At 37.4% G+C, this 21,019-nt stretch overlaps 1 protein-coding gene across 2 annotated transcripts in view; it reads left to right on the forward strand.

The window, feature by feature from the left end:
- The window catches only part of rasgrf2b (Ras protein-specific guanine nucleotide-releasing factor 2b), a 37,969-nt gene extending 26,982 nt beyond the window's left edge, over window positions 1-10,987 (forward strand). For both annotated transcript variants that reach the window (XM_035638988.2, XM_035638987.2), the window contains 12 exons: window positions 2,078-2,203; window positions 2,831-2,920; window positions 3,964-4,070; window positions 5,297-5,409; window positions 5,603-5,663; window positions 6,148-6,251; window positions 6,997-7,081; window positions 7,183-7,380; window positions 7,865-7,944; window positions 8,066-8,183; window positions 8,291-8,359; window positions 8,823-10,987. In XM_035638988.2, the coding sequence (XP_035494881.2) occupies window positions 2,078-2,203; window positions 2,831-2,920; window positions 3,964-4,070; window positions 5,297-5,409; window positions 5,603-5,663; window positions 6,148-6,251; window positions 6,997-7,081; window positions 7,183-7,380; window positions 7,865-7,944; window positions 8,066-8,183; window positions 8,291-8,359; window positions 8,823-8,915 (1,244 nt within the window). In that variant the 3' untranslated portion in view covers window positions 8,916-10,987. The remainder of the gene's footprint in view (window positions 1-2,077; window positions 2,204-2,830; window positions 2,921-3,963; window positions 4,071-5,296; window positions 5,410-5,602; window positions 5,664-6,147; window positions 6,252-6,996; window positions 7,082-7,182; window positions 7,381-7,864; window positions 7,945-8,065; window positions 8,184-8,290; window positions 8,360-8,822) is intronic.
- Window positions 10,988-21,019: the final 10,032 nt, after the last annotated feature.

The raw sequence follows: 21,019 nt of genomic DNA on the forward strand, positions 1-21,019 counted from the left end.
TGGGTACTTTAACAGTGTTACATTAAATAACGATAATGATCGTGATTATTTGGGAGAGTTTTAAAAAAACATTTAGAGCAATGTTTCCCAAACAGGACTCTCACTTTTTAAAGAAAAAGAAAATGATTGTGACCCAATTCACAACAGGCCATACTGTATGAATAAGTTGTGGGAAGAGGGAATGTAATGCATGATTGAACATTTCTGACCATTTTTACTTCCATTTCTATATCGCCTAATATAATTATTAATAGGTAAACCAGCCATTTCAAGGAGATGTGTTTGATACATGTATCACATCTTTGTTTCATGCACTTGTCAAATACTTTAGTAATAAATCTAAAGAAATGCATTTGGTCAGAGTCTACCATATAGCCTTCCCTCATAACTTTAGCTGTGGCCTTGTCTTCAGCTGGGCAGTTTTAATGGAACCAATCATCCATGTCTTGGGGCTGCATGGCTTCTGAATCATGGATTATTATGACAAAAAAAATGACTTTGAAATATGAAGCACTTCATTGTTCTGCAAATTTATTTGGCAACCCCCAAAATAACTCTCCTGTGACCCATGTGTGGGTCCCGGACCAGTCTCCGGGAATGACTGATTTAGAGAATTGTGAAGCTTTAGCAGATTATAAAATTTTCCTACTGTGCTCCCGTGCTGTGCTTGGCTTCTTGTCGTGTGCAACTTGATAGTGTATGCAGTTTGCTCTGTGCGTATATGAATTACATATAATCAATCACTGAACCTCCATATACAGAGCCTTATTGGCATACGGAAATACATATCAAGAGCTGGAGGTCACACATCAAATGACACAGTGTGAAGTGTTCCCTGTAACGGCAGAGCAGACGCCTGGTGGGACATCATTATCTCCTGGCATTTGTGTGCTTGTGTCAGCGCAGATGACTTCCCGCCGCACACGCTCAGATCTTCTAATAGTCGTGTCAAACAGCCTCTCAGAGTGGAGAAAGATTGTCAGGGTATCTCGAGCAGTGTACGCTGCAGTTAGACCCTCATTAGCATGTGCACATGCACACAGTGTGTGTGTGTGTGTGTGTGTGTGTGTGTGTGTGTGTGTGTTTGTGTGTGTGCGTGCGGCACGCTTGAATGTGTACATGTGTGACAGCTGCTATCCGTTCACTAGACCCATTAGCACCTTTACCATAAAGCCACCTTCACCTCCTCTGCATACTGTCTCTGTTTCTTCAGATCATAATCAGTCAGTGTATTTGCAGTAGTTTATGTATCTATGAACATGATGATGAACATGAATTTTCTCTTGGCCTTCCTCTTTCACAGATAAATTATCACTGTGATATTCTGAGATTAGGTTCGAGTCATCAGTTGAAGACAGTTTGGCATAGTCAGTCTGTCTGTGTCTTTCAAGTTAGATCCAAATGAATTTTGTTTTAATGAAACATATGTTTATTTCCAAATCAAATCAGTAGGATGATGCATGGTATGTGGTGTTTACAGTACTACAGTCCAAATATAAAAATGGATGGGTGACACATTCGAGTAAAAACCTGAATAAACAAGTGTAGGAAAGTAACGAATGCATAATGTTTCGATGAGGGGTTCGAAGAATGTGTAAAATGCTGTGACTCATACTGCCGACCAGTATGATAATGTCCCCAATGTGTAAGACGGTTCTCCACAACTGCCACCAGATGATGGAACGTGGTAATGAGACATGGTGATCATCCCTCCAGTAGAGTTCCAGAGAGGTCACGGAGCGTTGACCCTGCTCTGGAAGCTTGTGTTGGCCAGTGCTTTATATTCCATTTTTCCTATAATTTGTGATCCATTTGTACAGTGGATTCAGAGTAACCCAGGCTCAGTTGTAACAGGTGATTGCATTCTGGGAGGGATCCAGGTACGAATCTGGATTTAGTTCCCAGTTTCTTCACCATTGCGTGCATGGGGATTGTGATAGGCGGAGACTATACTGTAGACCAAAGGCTATATACATGTTTTCATTTACACACACGCGCAAAACAATGACGAGCATAACAATAACCGTCACCATCATCATTCATGTTATTCTTGTCCCTCTCCTCTCCCTCTGTCTAGCTGTGCTGGAGTCAGTGTCACTGGAGAAAATCATCCCGGAGTCTCCTCAGAGCAGCGAAGCAGGAGACCTGTCTCCATGTCGCTCTCCATCCACACCTCGACACCTCCGATACAGACAGCCTGGGGGTATGACCATTTCACTTTCGTTTTGCAAGAGATTTAATATAACATTTAAAATGCAGATATTTTCGGACTTTTTCACCACTGCTTAAAAAAAAGAGGCTCTCCTGTATAGGACAGCGGCAAAGGTTACAAGAACTTTATAATTTCAATGGTGAAATGAAAAACTGTAACTGCTTTGATCTCAATGTTGTATGGTCGTTGGAAACATTTCAAATAAGAAAAAGTATATTTATGGTCTGCAAAATGCCTGTGGTAAGAGCAACGAGGTTGACCATTGGGAGTTTCATAATTGACGATAGATAATAAATTGTGAATAGGTGAATCAAATGTGGCACAGTGCTCCCTAACACATAGCCTGTAATACACAGAGTATTGATAATTAACCTTTGCTGTAGGTCTTTCTCATGAATAACTCTGGCTGCTGTTTCAAAAAAAGTATTTAATTAATATAATAGGCAATTTGACATTTAGGTTAATAAAATTTGATTTGATTTGCGGCCGCTGTAATCAAGTTTCAGAATGAAATGAAAGTTGATTTATATTCACGTGTGCTCCCTCACCTAAACGGTTTTAACCATGCTAAAAATTATAACAGTATTGTCGGTGATTGGTGTGCTTGTGTCTCTGCAGTCCAGTCAGGAGAGAACTCACGCTGCTCTGTCTCTCCTGCCTCTGCCTTTGCGATCGCAACAGCTGCCGCAGGACATGGTTCACCACCAGGTACACACACACACACACATGCACACGCACACCTAACACACACACACACACACACCTAACACACACATACACACTCACGCACTCACACACACACACACACACACACACACACACACACATACTGTAAAGTTTGAAAGAAGAGGTGTGTTGTTTAAGCAAATATAAATAAACTATGCTCTGTAATTAAAGCTGAATATATATGGAACATACACATCTACATTCATACAATATTCTAACATTGAAATTCAGATAAAGGCAAAGTTGTACGCATTCATTTTACTATAAAAAGAATTCTGCAGTGTTATAATATAATCATTTTAACTTCATCTACTATCATCTTTACTCTGCTTTCATTAGATAGGTCTGCTTTAGGTAGTGTGTATATGTAGTTAACCAGTAAGTGTCGCTCCACCTGGACCAATTGAAATATTGAAACTATAAAATATTGAAAGTACAAATAGTTTAATAAAATCTCAGTAATACTTAGTTTCATAAATCCAAGCAGATAACGTTTTAATTTGTTCAAATTTAAGGTCCATGTGATGTCTAACGCTGTCCCAATAAAAAAGTGAATAATTAAACCAGTTTGTGGTCAAGGCATTGAAAAATTATATTTAGAAAAAAAATCGAATCTCTTTGCAGAAAGAGTGTCCTACTTACTTTGGATAATCCACACCTCGCACATTGCCACAGTTTTCATTGGATTTAATTTTATTTTATAAAAGAACTAGAACAAATGAAAATGGTTTATCTGTGGATTATCTGGACCTCAAATTGCAGTAACTGGCTCTGCTTACATGACATCTCAGGATATTAAAACACCATAAGGCAACTTTTTTTTTGATTGATGTAAACCCACTACTTATGTTAAAGTTTAAAAGAAGGCATGTCTCCATTCGCACCCCTCTCACTTTAAACACATTTGATGGGTCATGCTTTTGGTGGCAAGAACAGTGAAGCCGCAGATCATCGGTGAAAGTTCTACAATATCACGCATTGATAACATATTCTCTCTGGATCCCAATTTTTCTCTCCTTTTCCAGTGTTTACCAACTCTGAGAGAACTTGTGATAAGGAGTTCATCATTCGCCGAGCTGCGACTAACAGGGTCCTCAACGTGCTGCGCCACTGGGTCTCCAAACACTCACAGGTCTGTCTGCACCCAGCGCCGTCTGCGTCTTTGTCTCCCCTGTTTTGCTTTGGCTGATCGAGTCTGTGGTCTCATTAAGGCCGGTGTCTGGTGCGTTCTCGCTCGGCTCCGATGCTCTCACTTGAGCATGTAAACAGCCCGGTGCACACAAACACGCGCCGTGTTTTGCTGCAGTGTCAATTGGACGACCAAAGCCCGCCTCTGTCCACCTACAAACTCTCCTCCGAAACAGCCTGTGCTGCCTCTAATGAATTGAATATCAAGGAAAGTGCCTGACTCCCAGCGTAGAGGTCCTTCCAGTCAAACTGCATTGATCTGTTTTATGTATTTTTCTTCAATAATACCAAACGCCGGGATGACAGGCCGGCTTTGGCGGGCCTATTAACACGGGCAAACACCAACACAGAGATATACACCCACTCCCATTTTTCTCTTGCAGGCGAGAGAACAAAGAGCTTGTTAAACCTGACCTTTGAACAGTTCAATTGAGGCGGGAGGAAAAGAGGGTGAAAAGGTTTGGAGGGAATGAGGAGGTTCAGCAAGCGGAACGGAGCGGTGACTGGCGATTAGTCACAAAGGGGAGACGGGATCGAAGTAAAGGGATAAGGAATGGAATCACCTGCCATTCAGCTCTGATGTGTAATATTGTGGTCTGTTGGTCTACTTTAATGACCACCACAACGGTCGGACAGCAGAACTCTGGAAGTAAACGTGATCCACCCACTTCTCTTTGTTATGGTGTATCGGTACACCACATTGACCAATCAACATCGTTACTACTACTTCGGGCAAGGTGCACAGCTTCATGTGGTTCCTCATCCACAAACACAAAGATTGTGTAAACTATAATTTGTACAGTATCAAATTGATGGTTCAGTTATGTTGAATATCCCAACACGTCAGTAAAATAAGGTATGAAATAAATCTTACGTGTCAGAATAAACATCTTTATCACCATCTAAAATGAAATATGTTGTAATAGATGATTTTGTTCACTTCCAACTTGCGTCCTTGAGAGGATCTGTTGAAGTTTCAGATTTTTGCAAGTGAGAAAAATTACGATATGAGACATCACTTCTTCAAGTGGAAAGGTTCAGTCAAGTTCTGTGTGTTTAAATCAGAAATTAGATTAATGTTGGGTTACTTGTTGAGTTTACTGGGGAGCCCACTGTGTATGTTTATGAGGGTCCTTCTAAATAATGGAATTCATTTGTGTTTGTGTGTAGGATTTCGAGATGAATGGGGAGCTGAAGATGTCGGTGATCTGCCTCCTGGAGGAGGTGCTCAGAGATCCAGACCTTCTGCCTCAGGAGAGGAAAGCGACTGCCAACATACTAAGGTGCAGCACACACACACTTATATACACACAAATCTATGCACATACACTAACATGAACAAATTAAATACTTGAAAAAAAATACCCAATAGTTTTTGGAACCAAATTGTCTTTTGCGTCTTGTTAAAATATTGTGAAAGCTTATAATTCTTATCTATTGTATTCTATTCTATTCTACTATGTCTACTGTGTCTAGTGCCCTTTCCCAAGATGAGCAGGACGATGCCCAGCTGAGGATAGAGGACATCTTACAAATGGTTGGAAAATTGCAGCACATAGAATCTTCCAATACATTTTTTTAGTGAGCCATTAAATAAATCTTGTTGTGACTTTATGATTAGCTGGTTATGTCGTTCGGTTGGGTAAAGCAGGAAAACAATGTGGTATAAAAGATAAATTCTTCCTTTTGCTGCATTACATAAACCTGTTGTTAATGCAGAGTCACTGTCTGGCGCAGCATTTCATTTGAATATTTATGTGGCTCTCTACGGGATTACTTGGTTTTATGAAACTACCCTCCCTAATGTATTTACACTTTAATACACCCTGCCTCTCAATACTTATTAAATTTCCATGTTACTACCCCCTCCACCTTTACAAGCTCCGAGAATGAAAAAAAATCAACAGTAACTTTTTCTCTCTGTGTGTGTGCGTGTGTGTGTGTGTGTGTGTGTGTGTTTGTGTTGCGTGTGTGTGTGTGTGTGTGTGTGTGTGTGTGTGTGCGCGTGCGTGTGTGTTCAGGCGGACTGTCCGAAGGCAGAGTGTTTCGAGTCTCTCTCAGCGATGGAGCTGGCCGAACAGATCACTCTGCTGGATCACATTGTCTTCAGGAGCATTCCCTACGAGTCAGTCTCCTCATAACACTCTCACACAGTGATCGGCATCAGGCCGAACCAAAAAGAAAAATCTATTTTATGCATACGACCGATTGTGAGACCATTTAATCTGGTAATTTTTTTCCCCGGCAGCACTTTAGTATGCTTTTACAGGGACAAAGAAAAATATATATATTTCCATTCACCAAAAATAATTTACACCAGTTTCCTCTACTGCTGATTAGTGGATGGCACATCAAAGTTTTTTTTCTACTGTAAGTGGAACTACATTTGTTACTCCCTCATATGACCCATTATTGCTTGCATTTTGCATACAATTTCATTTATAGCAGAGTAAAGCTTGAAAGGTTAAAAGCCTTGCTGTTTCCCCTCTAATATTAATTTTAATTTTCTTCTCTTAATAATATGTGACCCAAGAAAGATCACCCAGTTCTTCTGTGATTTGTGATACATGAAACCAGTTGACATTATTCAATGACATTTAACATAAACTTTATATTTGGGGAAAACAAAGTTTCATCCAACAATAATCAATCACCATTCAGTTCTCGATTTCTCAACATCCTCCATGAGACACCTCTTTTCTTTACTCACGGTGCCTAAATATTTCAAGAAAATCTTGGTAGGGGGGAGCGACGTGTGACAATTTGACAATATATCATCATCATGATAATGTCACAGGATTTAGCTAATGTGAGATCGAGAGTGTGATCTCATTCAGTCCCATCTCCCGTCTCTGTCCTCCCGCTCTAAGAGAGTTCCTCGGCCAGGGCTGGATGAAGGTCGATAAGACAGAGAGGACGCCGTTCATCATGAAAACCAGCCAACACTTCAATGATGTAAGTTCTTTTAAATGTCAGTTTGGTTTCTGACACCGCCGTCAGTATCCAGCACACATTTTCTTCTACATCCTCTCCCATTTTCCTTTTTTTTTTTCAAGATGAGCAACCTGGTGGCGTCGCAGATCATGACCCACACCGATGTTGGCTCGAGGGCCAACTCCATAGAGAAGTGGGTTGCTGTGGCCGACATCTGCCGCTGTCTCAACAACTACAACGGAGTGCTGGAGATCACGTCCGCTCTCAATCGCAGCGCCATCTACCGCTTGAAGAAGACCTGGGCCAAAGTCAGCAAACAGGTGGAACAATTCTCCATAAATGCTGCATTTTTATGCGTAAAACCTAGAATCAATATGGAAAAAGAAAAACACGAGTTGTCAGTAAGTGGCATACAAGTGGATGAGAGGTTATTCCTAACATAGAGAAGAAGAAGAAAGCTCTTTTGTCCCTGTAATGTCTACAAAGTAATGTCTCCTGGTAGAATGATGCCATCGAAGAGTTCAGAGAAGAGACAGTGCAGAAAGACATTCTACTAGTCATGTCTGCTCTTCGTTTAATTCTGAAGAAACACTAAATCAATTAAGGCCATAATCCTCCGATCACCAGACAGTGTGTCTCTCCACCAAGCCATTCTCCCTCTTCAGAACTCAAGCAGATTCAATTTTGCCATTTTATTAAGAGTTAAGTGGACCTGTGGGTTAATGCAACCATCTTGTTTGTCCTGAGTTGTTCATAATAGTTATTTTTAAATGGTTTTGAATGTGTATTTGTGGTATTTTTCAGGCCAAAGCCCTGATGGACAAACTGCAGAAGACCGTGTCCTCTGAGGGAAGATTTAAAAATCTGAGGGAAACCCTGAAGAAGTCAGATTTTTCACATTTTAAGAAATATATATCATTACAAATAGCACAAATAATGAAAACCTTTTTCTTTTTGAAAAGAATTGGTTATGAACATTGTTTCCTCGACTCGTTGTTCCGGCAGTTGCAACCCTCCATGTGTACCGTATCTGGGAATGTATCTCACAGACCTGGCCTTTATCGAGGAGGGAACGCCCAATTTTACTGAGGAAGGCCTTGTGAACTTCTCCAAAATGAGGATGGTACGTACATGCATGCATACAAAAATGCACAAAGAGGATCGCAAAACATGTATACAAATGTACACAGATGTACACAGTACTCATAGTCAATTCCACATTTTCTTTAGATATCCCACATCATCAGAGAGATCCGACAGTTCCAGCAGACTCCGTACAGAATAGAGCTTCAAGTCAAGGTACTCTGCTCTGAACACTGTAAACTCTACTGGGTTTCTCTCTATCACGAAAGCAGCACTGAAGAAGTCAAGTTACAAAATAAAGAAATATTAACTTCTAGTTTGCAGAAGTTTGATTGACAAGGTTTTACAACACAGATCTTTTAAAGAAGTTCTGATCTCCGCTGCTGTTGTGACTGTTGTTTATCAACGTGATTTTTAAAATAAAAATCATGTTGATACACAATAGTCTTTTGGAATGTATATCTCTAATATGTTGCTGAGAACAGGAGAGAATATTTCAAGTAAATTTAATTTAAACACCATATTTGGCAAATGGCTCACTTGCTTATTTGATTTGGTTTAAGTTACTTTATCTTATTGAGCCCTTTTAAAACCATAAGGTCATCGCATTGCTAGAATTATTAAACATCTCCCTGGTTGCTGTTCTGAAACTCTCACCACTTCAACGTTGTCTGTCCAGGTGACCCAGTACCTTCTGGATAAGACTCTGATCATGGATGAAGACACACTCTATGATCTCTCGCTGAAGATCGAGCCCAGGCTTCCTGCCTGAGTTACAGCTGTTTGTGGCCAGTGGGAGCCTGCGAAACCGTGACCCCCTCACCACAAGGGGCAAAAAACGCCCACATAATCTCATCAATCAAGAGGAAATCAGGACGATTTTGAGAGCGACGCGGAAATGGAAATAAGAGAGTGAGAGATTTCTTGAGAGTCGAGGATGAGCACAGTCAGGCGAAGCTTCAAACTTTTACAAGTCACCGTGAACAGGCGGAGGATTTCTAAAGTGTCGGGCTGATTGTCTCCAAGGCAAATCAGCGGCGTTGCATGAGCTTTTAGAGGGAATGACATGTCGCTGTGTGTGCGCTCATCAGTCCTCCGTTGAAAGTGGTGCACGAGACATCACACTTCTTCAGACTAGGCTGAGAGTGCAGGGAAAGGCTGAGAGCATACAGTGAATGAAGTGCAGTGGATGTAACAGAGATGTAGCATTATACAGATGGTGTGACAGAGAGGTGTCTGTGCTCGTGTCTCTGTGTTCTTTTAACTTTGCATTTTTCGTGCCATGTCCTGGAGCAGGAGCCCCCCCCCCCCACAAAAAAGCTTTCTGTCTCGATGGTCACTGTATAAAACTTGCATGATTTCAGCTTTAGGATGTAACTGTGTACATGGCCTTCAACCTGACCCCTGACCCCTGACCCTTAGCTTAGCATGCTTCACTTTGACCGGTGACTCTCTAAGCCACTATGCACCCTCAGTGGGCTGGGTATGGCAGAACGCCTGTAAGCCTACAAAATTTAATATAGAAAGACGCTCAAATGAAACCCATGAATATCATTTACAATGATAATTTTGATTTATTTTCATGAAGTAGGTGATTTTTTTTTTTCCAATGATGAAACAATGAATTCTCTATTAATCTTTTGGTTGATCTTTGCCTAAAGATTTACCATGAGAAAGGGAAAGCTCTCTTTTTCTTTTTATTTGAAATGTCCACATGAATGATTCAAAATTGAAAACTTTATCAGTGCCTTCCACTAGCGTAGGTCAATATCTCATGAATTGCCAATTTATGAGCATAAAGTTTTTTCTTTTTTTTTATCCTGCTTATGAATCTTAAATTTCTTTTTAAAAAAATGGCCGTTTAACTTGTTCTTCAGAAAACAGGTCATGTAGACTTAACAGTAGCATGTTAGTGAAAACTGGTGATGTCATTGCAGCGTCTGATCATCAGCAAATATCTCCCTCTAGTGTTTAAACCTTGTCATGACCTCTACTGACCCAAAGCTTTTGCGGTGTACTGTTCGTGTGCAGTCTGATTTTTCTGGCTTTTAACAAATTGTCCGATACTGACGTGTGTAGTCAGGTCCCAGTGTTTGAGTCTTGGATGTAGGCTGGGACAGTTTTTGCACTCTCTGACATGTAGCTTTGCTTGAGTGACAGTATGATAGTTATTATGTACCATGCTATTTATTTCATCAGATACTGTATTTAAATTATCTTTGTATATAGTGAGTCTGCACATTTCATATGATTGACGAAGGGATACTTTGAATTGTTAAGCTGTGAATATTACTTTATTTTATTTATTTTTTGTCTCTTGCTTTCATGTTGAATTCTAGTTTTGCATCCCAGGCTCTTGTATTGCAAGAAATCTGTTTAACTTTATTCTAAAACAAACAAAAAAATAAATAATGTAGCATTTGAAAAAAAAAACTGAATTTGTTTTCCATATTGCTGATATGATGACCGTAGATGTCCTGCATGCACACAACATCTGCATGTTGTGCATGTCTGACGTTCCCTGCACCTCGTCCCTCTGCTTCTCTATATCGTCTGTTAAAAGGCATAAAAACTATAATTTGTCCATCACATCTGGGATGTTTGTCTCATCCAGCATAGTCGTTACAATTTGCCGTCTTCAAAACAGCTGTTTTCATGCAGAACCAGTGTTTTTGCAGGCCTCAGTGAAATTTCTTTTAGGCTTTGCTTTTGGGAAAATGTGTCTGTAATCTCCAGGTTTGGATGCTATGTTTGTATTGTAATATCGTTTTTGTGTGTTCATTTATTCGTTTACATTTTTCACTTGTTGGTGCAAGGGAAATAAATTCAACATGCCTTATGTTATTAAGTATCTTTCATTTGCGAGAATATTTTTGTATTGTTTTTTCCCCCAGTATACTGTACAGGCGACACTTAGAGAACAGGTTTTACCTGCTCTGTTAAGAGCAGTCGACACTGCACTGATCACAACCCTTGTTTAACACTGGATACTTGCACAATCATTCTCCATATTATCCAGAACTCCTTGTTCAGACATGATGTAGTTTCATTCTTTCACTGTGAAAACCTCTGTCTCGATGTCCTCACTGTCCATCCTGAGGCCATCATGAAAAACATCGCCTCTCGTGACCTGCATAAACCTGTGATGTGATGCGTCCGACGCTCTTTTGTGGCCGATACTACGGAGGAGATGTACTTTTGCGAGATCTCGCAAAACTCGCCTCCGGGTCAGTTCAGCACGGCACGGAATCCAAACACAGCAGCGGAGCGACCGCGGACTTGGTTGTAAGACGTTTCACCTTCATCCAAGAACCGAGTGAGCTTCTTGGATGAACCAACTCCAATCAACTCCGGCTGCTCCTGATTCAACGCGCTCGCGGAAAACTTTGACCGGGATGAACGAGCATCTCCACACACACAACAGAGGAGCGCACACACGGTCCACAGACACACACCACATATGAAGGCATAACGAAAGTAACGATAATAACTTAAAGCACAAAAGTAAGGAAAAGTACAAAAGTAACGAAAAGTAAGGGAAAATACAAAAGTAACGAAACGTATGAGAGTAAAGAAAAGTACAAAAGTAACGAAAAGTACAAAAGTAACGAAACGTATGATAGTAACGAAAAGTACAAAAGTAACAAAACATATGAGAGTAACGAAAAGTACAAAAGTAACTAAAAGTATGAAAGTAACGAAAAGTACAAAAGTAACGAAACGTATGATAGTAACGGAAAGTACTAAAGTCACGGAAAGTATTAAAGTAACGAAAAGTACGAAAGTAACGAAAAGTACGAGAGTAACGAAAAGCACTAAAGTAACGGAAAGTACGAGAGTAACGAAAAGTACGAGAGTAACGAAAAGCACGAAAGTAACGAAAAGTACGAGAGTAACGAAAAGTACGAGAGTAACAAAAAGCACGAAAGTAACGAAAAGCACGAGAGTAACGAAAAGTACGAGAGTAACGAAAAGCACGACAGTAACGAAAAGTACGAGAGTAACGAAAAGTACGAGAGTTACGAAAAGCACGAAAGTAACGAAAAGTACGAGAGTAACGAAAAGTACGAGTAACGAAAAGTACGAAAGTAACGAAAAGTAAGAGAGTAACTAAAAGTACGAGAGTAACGAAAAGTACGAAAGTAACAAAAAGTACGAGAGTAACTAAAAGTACGAAAGTAACGAAAAGTACGAGAGTAACGAAAAGTATGAGAGTAAAGAAAAGTAAGAAAGTAACGAAAAGTACGAGAGTAACGAAAAGTACGAGAGTAACGAAAAGTACAAAAGTAACGAAAAGTACGAGAGTAACGAAAAGTACGAAAGTAACGAAAAGTGCGAGAGTAACTAAAAGTACGAAAGTAACGGAAAGTAACGAAAAGTACGAGAGTAACAAAAAGTACGAAAGTAACGAAAAGTACGAGAGTAACGAAAAGTACGAGAGTAACTAAAAGTAAGAAAGTAACGAAAAGTACGAGAGTAACGAAAAGTACGAGAGTAACGAAAAGTCCGAGAGTAACGAAAAGTACGAGAGTAACGAAAAGTACGAGAGTAACGAAAAGTACGAGAGTAACGAAAAGTACGAAAGTAACGAAAAGTACGAGAGTAACTAAAAGTACGAGAGTAACGAAAAGTACGAAAGTAACTAAAAGTACGAGAGTAAGGAAAAGTACGAGAGTAAGGAAAAGTACGAGAGTAACTAAAAGTACGAGAGTAACGAAAAGTACGAAAGTAACTAAAAGTACGAAAGTAAGGAAAAGTACGAGAGTAACGAAAAGTACGAGAGTAACGAAAAGTACGAAAGTAACGAAAAGTACGAGAGTAACGAAAAGTACGAAAGTAACGAAAAGTGCGAGAGTAACGAAAAGTACGAGAGTAACGAAAAGTACGAGAGTAACGAAAAGTACGAGAGTAACTAAAAGTAAGAAAGTAACGAAAAGTACGAGAGTAACGAAAAGTCCGAGAGGAACGAAAAGTACGAAAGTAACGAAAAGTACGAGAGTAACGAAAAGTCCGAGAGTAACAAAAAGTACGAAAGTAACGAAAAGTACGAGAGTAACGAAAAGTACGAGAGTAACTAAAAGTACGAGAGTAACGAAAAGTACGAGAGTAACGAAAAGTACGAAAGTAACTAAAAGTACGAGAGTAACGAAAAGTACGAGAGTAAGGAAAAGTACGAGAGTAACTAAAAGTACGAGAGTAACGAAAAGTAAGAAAGTAACGAAAAGTACGAAAGTAACTAAAAGTACGAGAGTAACGAAAAGTACGAGAGTAAGGAAAAGTACGAGAGTAACTAAAGGTACGAGAGTAACGAAAAGTACGAAAGTAACGAAAAGTACGAGAGTAACTAAAAGTACAAAAGTAACTAAAAGTACGAAAGTAACGAAAAGTACGAGAGTAACGAAAAGTACGAGAGTAACTGAAAGTACGAAAGTAACGAAAAGTACGAGAGTAACGAAAAGTACGAGAGTAACTGAAAGTAAGAAAGTAACGAAAAGTACGAGAGTAACGAAGAGTACGAGAGTAACGAAAAGTACGAAAGTAACGAAAAGTACGAAAGTAACGAAAAGTACGAAAGTAACAAAAAGTACGACAGTAAGGAAAAGTACGAGAGTAACGAAAAGTACGAGAGTAACGAAAAGTACGAAAGTAAGGAAAAGTACGAGAGTAACTAAAAGTACGAGAGTAACGAAAAGTACGAAAGTAACGAAAAGTACGAGTAACGAAAAGTACGAAAGTAACTAAAAGTACGAGTAACGAAAAGTACGAAAGTAACTAAAAGTACGAGAGTAACGAAAAGTACGAGAGTAACGAAAAGTACGAAAGTAACTAAAAGTACGAGAGTAACGAAAAGTACGAGAGTAACGAAAAGTACGAGAGTAACTGAAAGTACGAAAGTAACGAAAAGTACGAGAGTAAGGAAGAGTAACGAAAAGTACGAAAGTAACGAAAAGTACGAAAGTAACGAAAAGTACGAAAGTAACTAAAAGTACGAGAGTAACGAAAAGTACGAAAGTAACGAAAAGTACAAAAGTAACGAAAAGTACAAAAGTAACGAAAAGTACAAAAGTAACGAAAAGTACGAAAGTAACTAAAAGTACGAGAGTAACGAAAAGTACGAAAGTAACGAAAAGTACAAAAGTAACGAAAAGTAAGAAAGTAACGAAAAGTACGAAAGTAACTAAAAGTACGAGAGTAACGAAAAGTACGAGAGTAAGGAAAAGTACGAGAGTAGCTAAAAGTACAAGAGTAACGAAAAGTACGAGAGTAGCTAAAAGTACGAGAGTAACGAAAAGTACGAAAGTAAGGAAAAGTACGAGAGTAACTAAAAGTACGAGAGTAACTAAAAGTACGAGAGTAACGAAAAGTACGAGAGTAACGAAAAGTACGAAAGTAACGAAAAGTACGAAAGTAACGAAAAGTACGAAAGTAACTAAAAGTACGAGAGTAACGAAAAGTACGAAAGTAACGAAAAGTACGAGAGTAATGAAAAGTACGAAAGTAACGAAAAGTACGAGAGTAACGAAGGGTACGAAAGTAACATAGAGTACGAAAGTAACGAAAAGTACGAAAGTAACGAAAAGTACGAGAGTAACGAAAAGTACGAAAGTAACTAAAAGTACGAAAGTAACTAAAAGTACGAGAGTAACTAAAAGTAAGAAAGTAACGAAAAGTACGAGAGTAACGAAAAGTACGAGTAACTAAAAGTACAACAGAAACGAAAAGTACGAGACTAAGGAAAAGTTCGAGAGTAACGAAAAGTACGAGAGTAACGAAAAGTACGAAAGTAACTAAAAGTACGAAAGTAACGAAAAGTACGAAAGTAACTAAAAGTACGAGAGTAACTAAAATTAAGAAAGTAACGAAAAGTACGAGAGTAACGAAAAGTACGAGTAACTAAAAGTACAACAGAAACGAAAAGTACGAGACTAAGGAAAAGTTCGAGAGTAACGAAAAGTACGAGAGTAACGAAAAGTACGAAAGTAACTAAAAGTACGAAAGTAACGAAAAGTACGAAAGTAACTAAAAGTACGAGAGTAACTAAAAGTACGAAAGTAACGAAAAGTACGAGAGTAACGAAAAGTACGAGTAACTAAAAGTACAACAGTAACGAAAAGTACGAAAGTAAGGAAAAGTACGAGAGTAACTAAAAGTATGAGAGTAACGAAAAGTACGAAAGTAAGGAAAAGTACGAGAGTAACGAAACGTACAAAAGTAACGAAAAGTACAAGAGTAACTAAAAGTACGAGAGTAACGAAAATTACGAAAGTAACTAAAAGTACGAGAGTACGAAAAGTACGAAAGTAAGGAAAAGTACGAGAGTAACTAAAAGTACGGAAGTAACTAAAAGTACGAAAGTAAGGAAAAGTACAGAAGTAACGAAAAGTACGAAAGTAACTAAAAGTACGAAAGTAACTAAAAGTACAAAAGTAACGAAAAGTACGAAAGTAACTAAAAGTACAAAAGTAACGAAAAGTACGAAAGTAACTAAAAATACAAAAGTAACGAAAAGTACAAAAGTAACGAAAAGTACGAAAGTAACTAAAAGTACAAAAGTAACGACAAGTACGAAAGTAACTAAAAGTACAAAAGTAACGAAAAGTACAAAAGTAACTAAAAGTACAAAAGTAACTAAAAATACAAAAGTAACGAAAAGTACAAAAGTAACTAAAAGTACAAAAGTAACGAAAAGTACAAAAGTAACTAAAATTACCAAAGTAACTAAAAGTACAAAAGTAACGAAAAGTACGAAAGTAACTAAAAGTACAAAAGTAACGAAAAGTACGAAAGTAACTAAAAGTACAAAAGTAACTAAAAATACAAAAGTAACTAAAAGTACCAAAGTAACGAAAAGTACAAAAGTAACGAAAAGTACAAAAGTAACGAAAAGTACAAAAGTAACTAAAAGTACAAAAGTAACGAAAAGTACGAAAGTAACTAAAAGTACAAAAGTAACGAAAAGTACGAAAGTAACTAAAAGTACAAAAGTAACTAAAAATACAAAAGTAACGAAAAGTACAAAAGTAACTAAAAGTACAAAAGTAACGAAAAGTACTTTTTAGTTACTTTTGTACTTTTAGTTACTTTTGTACTTTTAGTTACTTTTGTATTTTTCGTTACTTTTGTATTTTTAGTTACTTTTGTACTTTTAGTTACTTTCGTACTTTTCGTTACTTTCGTACTTTTAGTTACTTTCGTACTTTTCGTTACTTTTGTACTTTTAGTTACTTTCGTACTTTTAGTTACTTTTGTACTTTTCGTTACTTTTGTACTTTTAGTTACTTTTGTACTTTTAGTTACTTTTGTACTTTTAGTTACTTTTGTACTTTTCGTTACTTTTGTACTTTTAGTTACTTTTAATTACTTTTGTACTTTTAGTTACTTTCGTACTTTTCGTTACTTTTGTACTTTTAGTTACTTTCGTACTTTTAGTTACTTTCGTACTTTTAGTTACTCTCGTACTTTTCCTTACTTTCGTACTTTTCGTTACTTTCTTACTTTTCGTTACTCTCGTACTTTTCGTTACTCTCGTACTTTTAGTTACTTTCGTACTTTTCGTTACTCTCGTACTTTTCGTTACTCTCGTACTTTTAGTTACTTTCGTACTTTTCGTTACTCTCGTACTTTTCGTTACTCTCGTACTTTTAGTTACTTTCGTACTTTTCGTTACTCTCGTACTTTTCGTTACTCTCGTACTTTTAGTTACTTTCGTACTTTTCGTTACTTTTGTACTTTTCGTTACTCTCGTACTTTTAGTTACTCTCGTACTTTCCCTTACTCTCGTACTTTTATTTACTCTCGTACTTTTCGTTACTCTCGTACTTTTAGTTACTTTCGTACTTTTCGTTACTCTCGTACTTTTCCTTACTTTCGTACTTTTCGTTACTCTCGTACTTTTAGTTACTCTCGTACTTTTCCTTACTTTCGTACTTTTCGTCACTCTCGTACTTTTAGTTACTCTCGTACTTTTCCTTACTCTCGTATTTTTCGTTACTCTCGTACTTTTAGTTACTCTCGTACTTTTCCTTACTTTCGTACTTTTCGTTACTCTCGTACTTTTAGTTACTCTCGTACTTTTCCTTACTCTCGTACTTTTCGTTACTCTCGTACTTTTAGTTACTTTCGTACTTTTCGTTACTTTCTTACTTTTCGTTACTCTCGTACTTTTCGTTACTCTCGTACTTTTAGTTACTTTCGTACTTTTCGTTACTCTCGTACTTTTCGTTACTCTCGTACTTTTACTTACTTTCGTACTTTTCGTTACTCTCGTACTTTTCGTTACTCTCGTACTTTTAGTTACTTTCGTACTTTTCGTTACTTTTGTACTTTTCGTTACTCTCGTACTTTTAGTTACTCTCGTACTTTTCCTTACTCTCGTACTTTTATTTACTCTCGTACTTTTCGTTACTCTCGTACTTTTAGTTACTTTCGTACTTTTCGTTACTCTCGTACTTTTCCTTACTCTCGTACTTTTATTTACTCTCGTACTTTTCGTTACTCTCGTACTTTTAGTTACTTTCGTACTTTTCGTTACTCTCGTACTTTTCCTTACTTTCGTACTTTTCGTTACTCTCGTACTTTTAGTTACTCTCGTACTTTTCCTTACTTTCGTACTTTTCGTCACTCTCGTACTTTTAGTTACTCTCGTACTTTTCCTTACTCTCGTATTTTTCGTTACTCTCGTACTTTTAGTTACTTTCGTACTTTTCGTTACTTTCTTACTTTTCGTTACTCTCGTACTTTTCGTTACTCTCGTACTTTTAGTTACTTTCGTACTTTTCGTTACTCTCGTACTTTTCGTTACTCTCGTACTTTTCCTTACCCTCGTACTTTTCCTTACTCTCGTACTTTTCGTTACTTTCGTACTTTTCGTTACTTTCGTACTTTTCGTTACTTTCGTACTTTTCGTTACTCTTCGTTACTCTTCGTTACTTTCGTACTTTTCGTTACTCTCGTACTTTTAGTTACTTTCGTACTTTTCGTTACTCTCGTACTTTTAGTTACTCTCGTACTTTTCCTTACTTTCGTACTTTTCGTTACTCTCGTACTTTTCCTTACTCTCGTACTTTTCCTTACTCTCGTACTTTTCCTTACTCTCGTACTTTTCGTTACTTTCGTACTTTTCGTTACTTTCGTACTTTTCGTTACTCTTCGTTACTCTTCGTTACTCTTCGTTACTCTCGTACTTTTCGTTACTTTCGTACTTTCAGTTACTCTCGTACTTTTCGTTACTCTCGTACTTTTCGTTACTCTCGTACTTTTCGTTACTTTCGTACTTTCAGTTACTCTCGTACTTTTCGTTACTCTCGTACTTTTCCTTACTTTCGTACTTTTCGTTACTTTCTTACTTTTCGTTACTCTCGTACTTTTCCTTACTTTCGTACTTTTCGTTATCTCGTGCTTTTAGCTACTCTCGTACTTTTCGTTACTCTCGTACTTTTAGCTACTCTCGTACTTTTCCTTACTCTCGTACTTTTCGTTACTCTCGTACTTTTAGTTACTTTCGTACTTTTCGTTACTTTCTTACTTTTCGTTACTTTTGTACTTTTCGTTACTTTTGTACTTTTCGTTACTTTCGTACTTTTCGTTACTCTCGTACTTTTAGTTACTTTCGTACTTTTCGTTACTTTTGTACTTTTCGTTACTTTTCGTTACTTTTGTACTTTTCGTTACTTTCGTACTTTTCGTTACTCTCGTACTTTTAGTTACTTTCGTACTTTTCGTTACTTTAGTACTTTTCGTTACTTTCGTACTTTTCGTTACTTTAGTACTTTTCGTTACTTTCGTACTTTTCGTTACTCTCGTACTTTTCCTTACTCTCGTACTTTTTCTTAGTCTCGTACTTTTCGTTTCTGTTGTACTTTTAGTTACTCTCGTACTTTTAGTTACTTTCGTACTTTTCGTTACTCTCGTACTTTTCGTTACTTTCTTACTTTTCGTTACTTTTGTACTTTTCGTTACTTTTGTACTTTTCGTTACTTTCGTACTTTTCGTTACTCTCGTACTTTTAGTTACTTTCGTACTTTTCGTTACTTTTGTACTTTTCGTTACTTTTGTACTTTTCGTTACTTTTGTACTTTTCGTTACTTTCGTACTTTTCGTTACTCTCGTACTTTTAGTTACTTTCGTACTTTTCGTTACTTTTGTACTTTTTCGTTACTTTCGTACTTTTCGTTACTTTAGTACTTTTCGTTACTTTCGTACTTTTCGTTACTCTCGTACTTTTGCTTACTCTCGTACTTTTCCTTAGTCTCGTACTTTTCGTTTCTGTTGTACTTTTCGTTACTTTCGTACTTTTCGTTACTCTCGTACTTTTAGTTACTCTCGTACTTTTCCTTACTCTCGTACTTTTCGTTACTCTCGTACTTTTAGTTACTTTCGTACTTTTCGTTACTTTCTTACTTTTCGTTACTCTCGTACTTTTAGTTACTCTCGTACTTTTCCTTACTCTCGTACTTTTCGTTACTCTCGTACTTTTAGTTACTTTCGTACTTTTCGTTACTCTCGTACTTTTCGTTACTCTCGTACTTTTCGTTACTTTCGTACTTTTCGTTACTCTCGTACTTTTCGTTACTCTCGTACTTTTCGTTACTTTCGTACTTTTAGTTACTTTCGTACTTTTCGTTACTCTCGTACTTTTAGTTACTCTCTTACTTTTCCTTACTCTCGTACTTTTCCTTACTCTCGTACTTTTAGTTACTTTCGTACTTTTCCTTACTCTCGTACTTTTCGTTACTCTCGCACTTTTAGTTACTCTCGTACTTTTCCTTACTCTCGTACTTTTCGTTACTCTCGTACTTTTAGTTACTTTCGTACTTTTCGTTACTTTCTTACTTTTCGTTACTCTCGTACTTTTAGTTACTCTCGTAGTTTTCCTTACTCTCGTACTTTTCGTTACTCTCGTACTTTTAGTTACTTTCGTACTTTTTGTTACTCTCGTACTTTTCGTTACTCTCGTACTTTTAGTTACTCTCGTACTTTTCGTTACTGTTGTACTTTTCGTTACTTTCGTACTTTTCGTTATTCTCGTACTTTTAGTTACTTTCGTACTTGTCGTTACTTTCTTACTTTTCGTTACTCTCGTACTTTTCGTTACTCTCGTACTTTTCGTTACTTTTGTACTTTTAGTTACTTTTGTACTTTTAGTTACTTTTAGTTACTTTTGTACTTTTAGTTACTTTCGTACTTTTCGTTACTTTTGTATTTTTAGTTACTTTTGTACTTTTAGTTACTTTCGTACTTTTCGTTACTTTTGTTCTTTTAGTTACTTTCGTACTTTTAGTTACTTTCGTACTTTTCCTTACTTTCATACTTTTAGTTACTTTCGTACTTTTAGTTACTCTCGTACTTTTCCTTACTTTCGTACTTTTCGTTACTCTCGTACTTTTAGTTACTTTCGTACTTTTCGTTACTCTCGTACTTTTAGTTACTCTCGTACTTTTAGTTACTTTCGTACGTTTCGTTACTCTCGTACTTTTCCTTACTTTCGTACTTTTCGTTACTCTCGTACTTTTAGTCACTTTCGTACTTTTAGTTACTTTCGTACTTTTCGTTACTTTCTTACTTTTCCTTACTCTCGTACTTTTCCTTACTCTCGTACTTTTCGTTACTTTCGTACTTTTCGTTACTTTCGTACTTTTCGTTACTTTCGTACTTTTCGTTACTCTTCGTTACTCTTCGTTACTCTCGTACTTTTCGTTACTTTCGTACTTTTCGTTACTTTCTTACTTTTCGTTACTCTCGTACTTTTCGTTACTCTCGTACTTTTAGTTACTTTCGTACTTTTCGTTACTTTCGTACTTTTCGTTACTCTCGTACTTTTAGTTACTCTCATACTTTTCCTTACTCTCGTACTTTTCCTTACTTTCGTACTTTTAT

This window comes from Scophthalmus maximus, chromosome 19 (genome assembly GCF_022379125.1).
Source record: "Scophthalmus maximus strain ysfricsl-2021 chromosome 19, ASM2237912v1, whole genome shotgun sequence".
NCBI classification, from domain to species: domain Eukaryota; kingdom Metazoa; phylum Chordata; class Actinopteri; order Pleuronectiformes; family Scophthalmidae; genus Scophthalmus; species Scophthalmus maximus.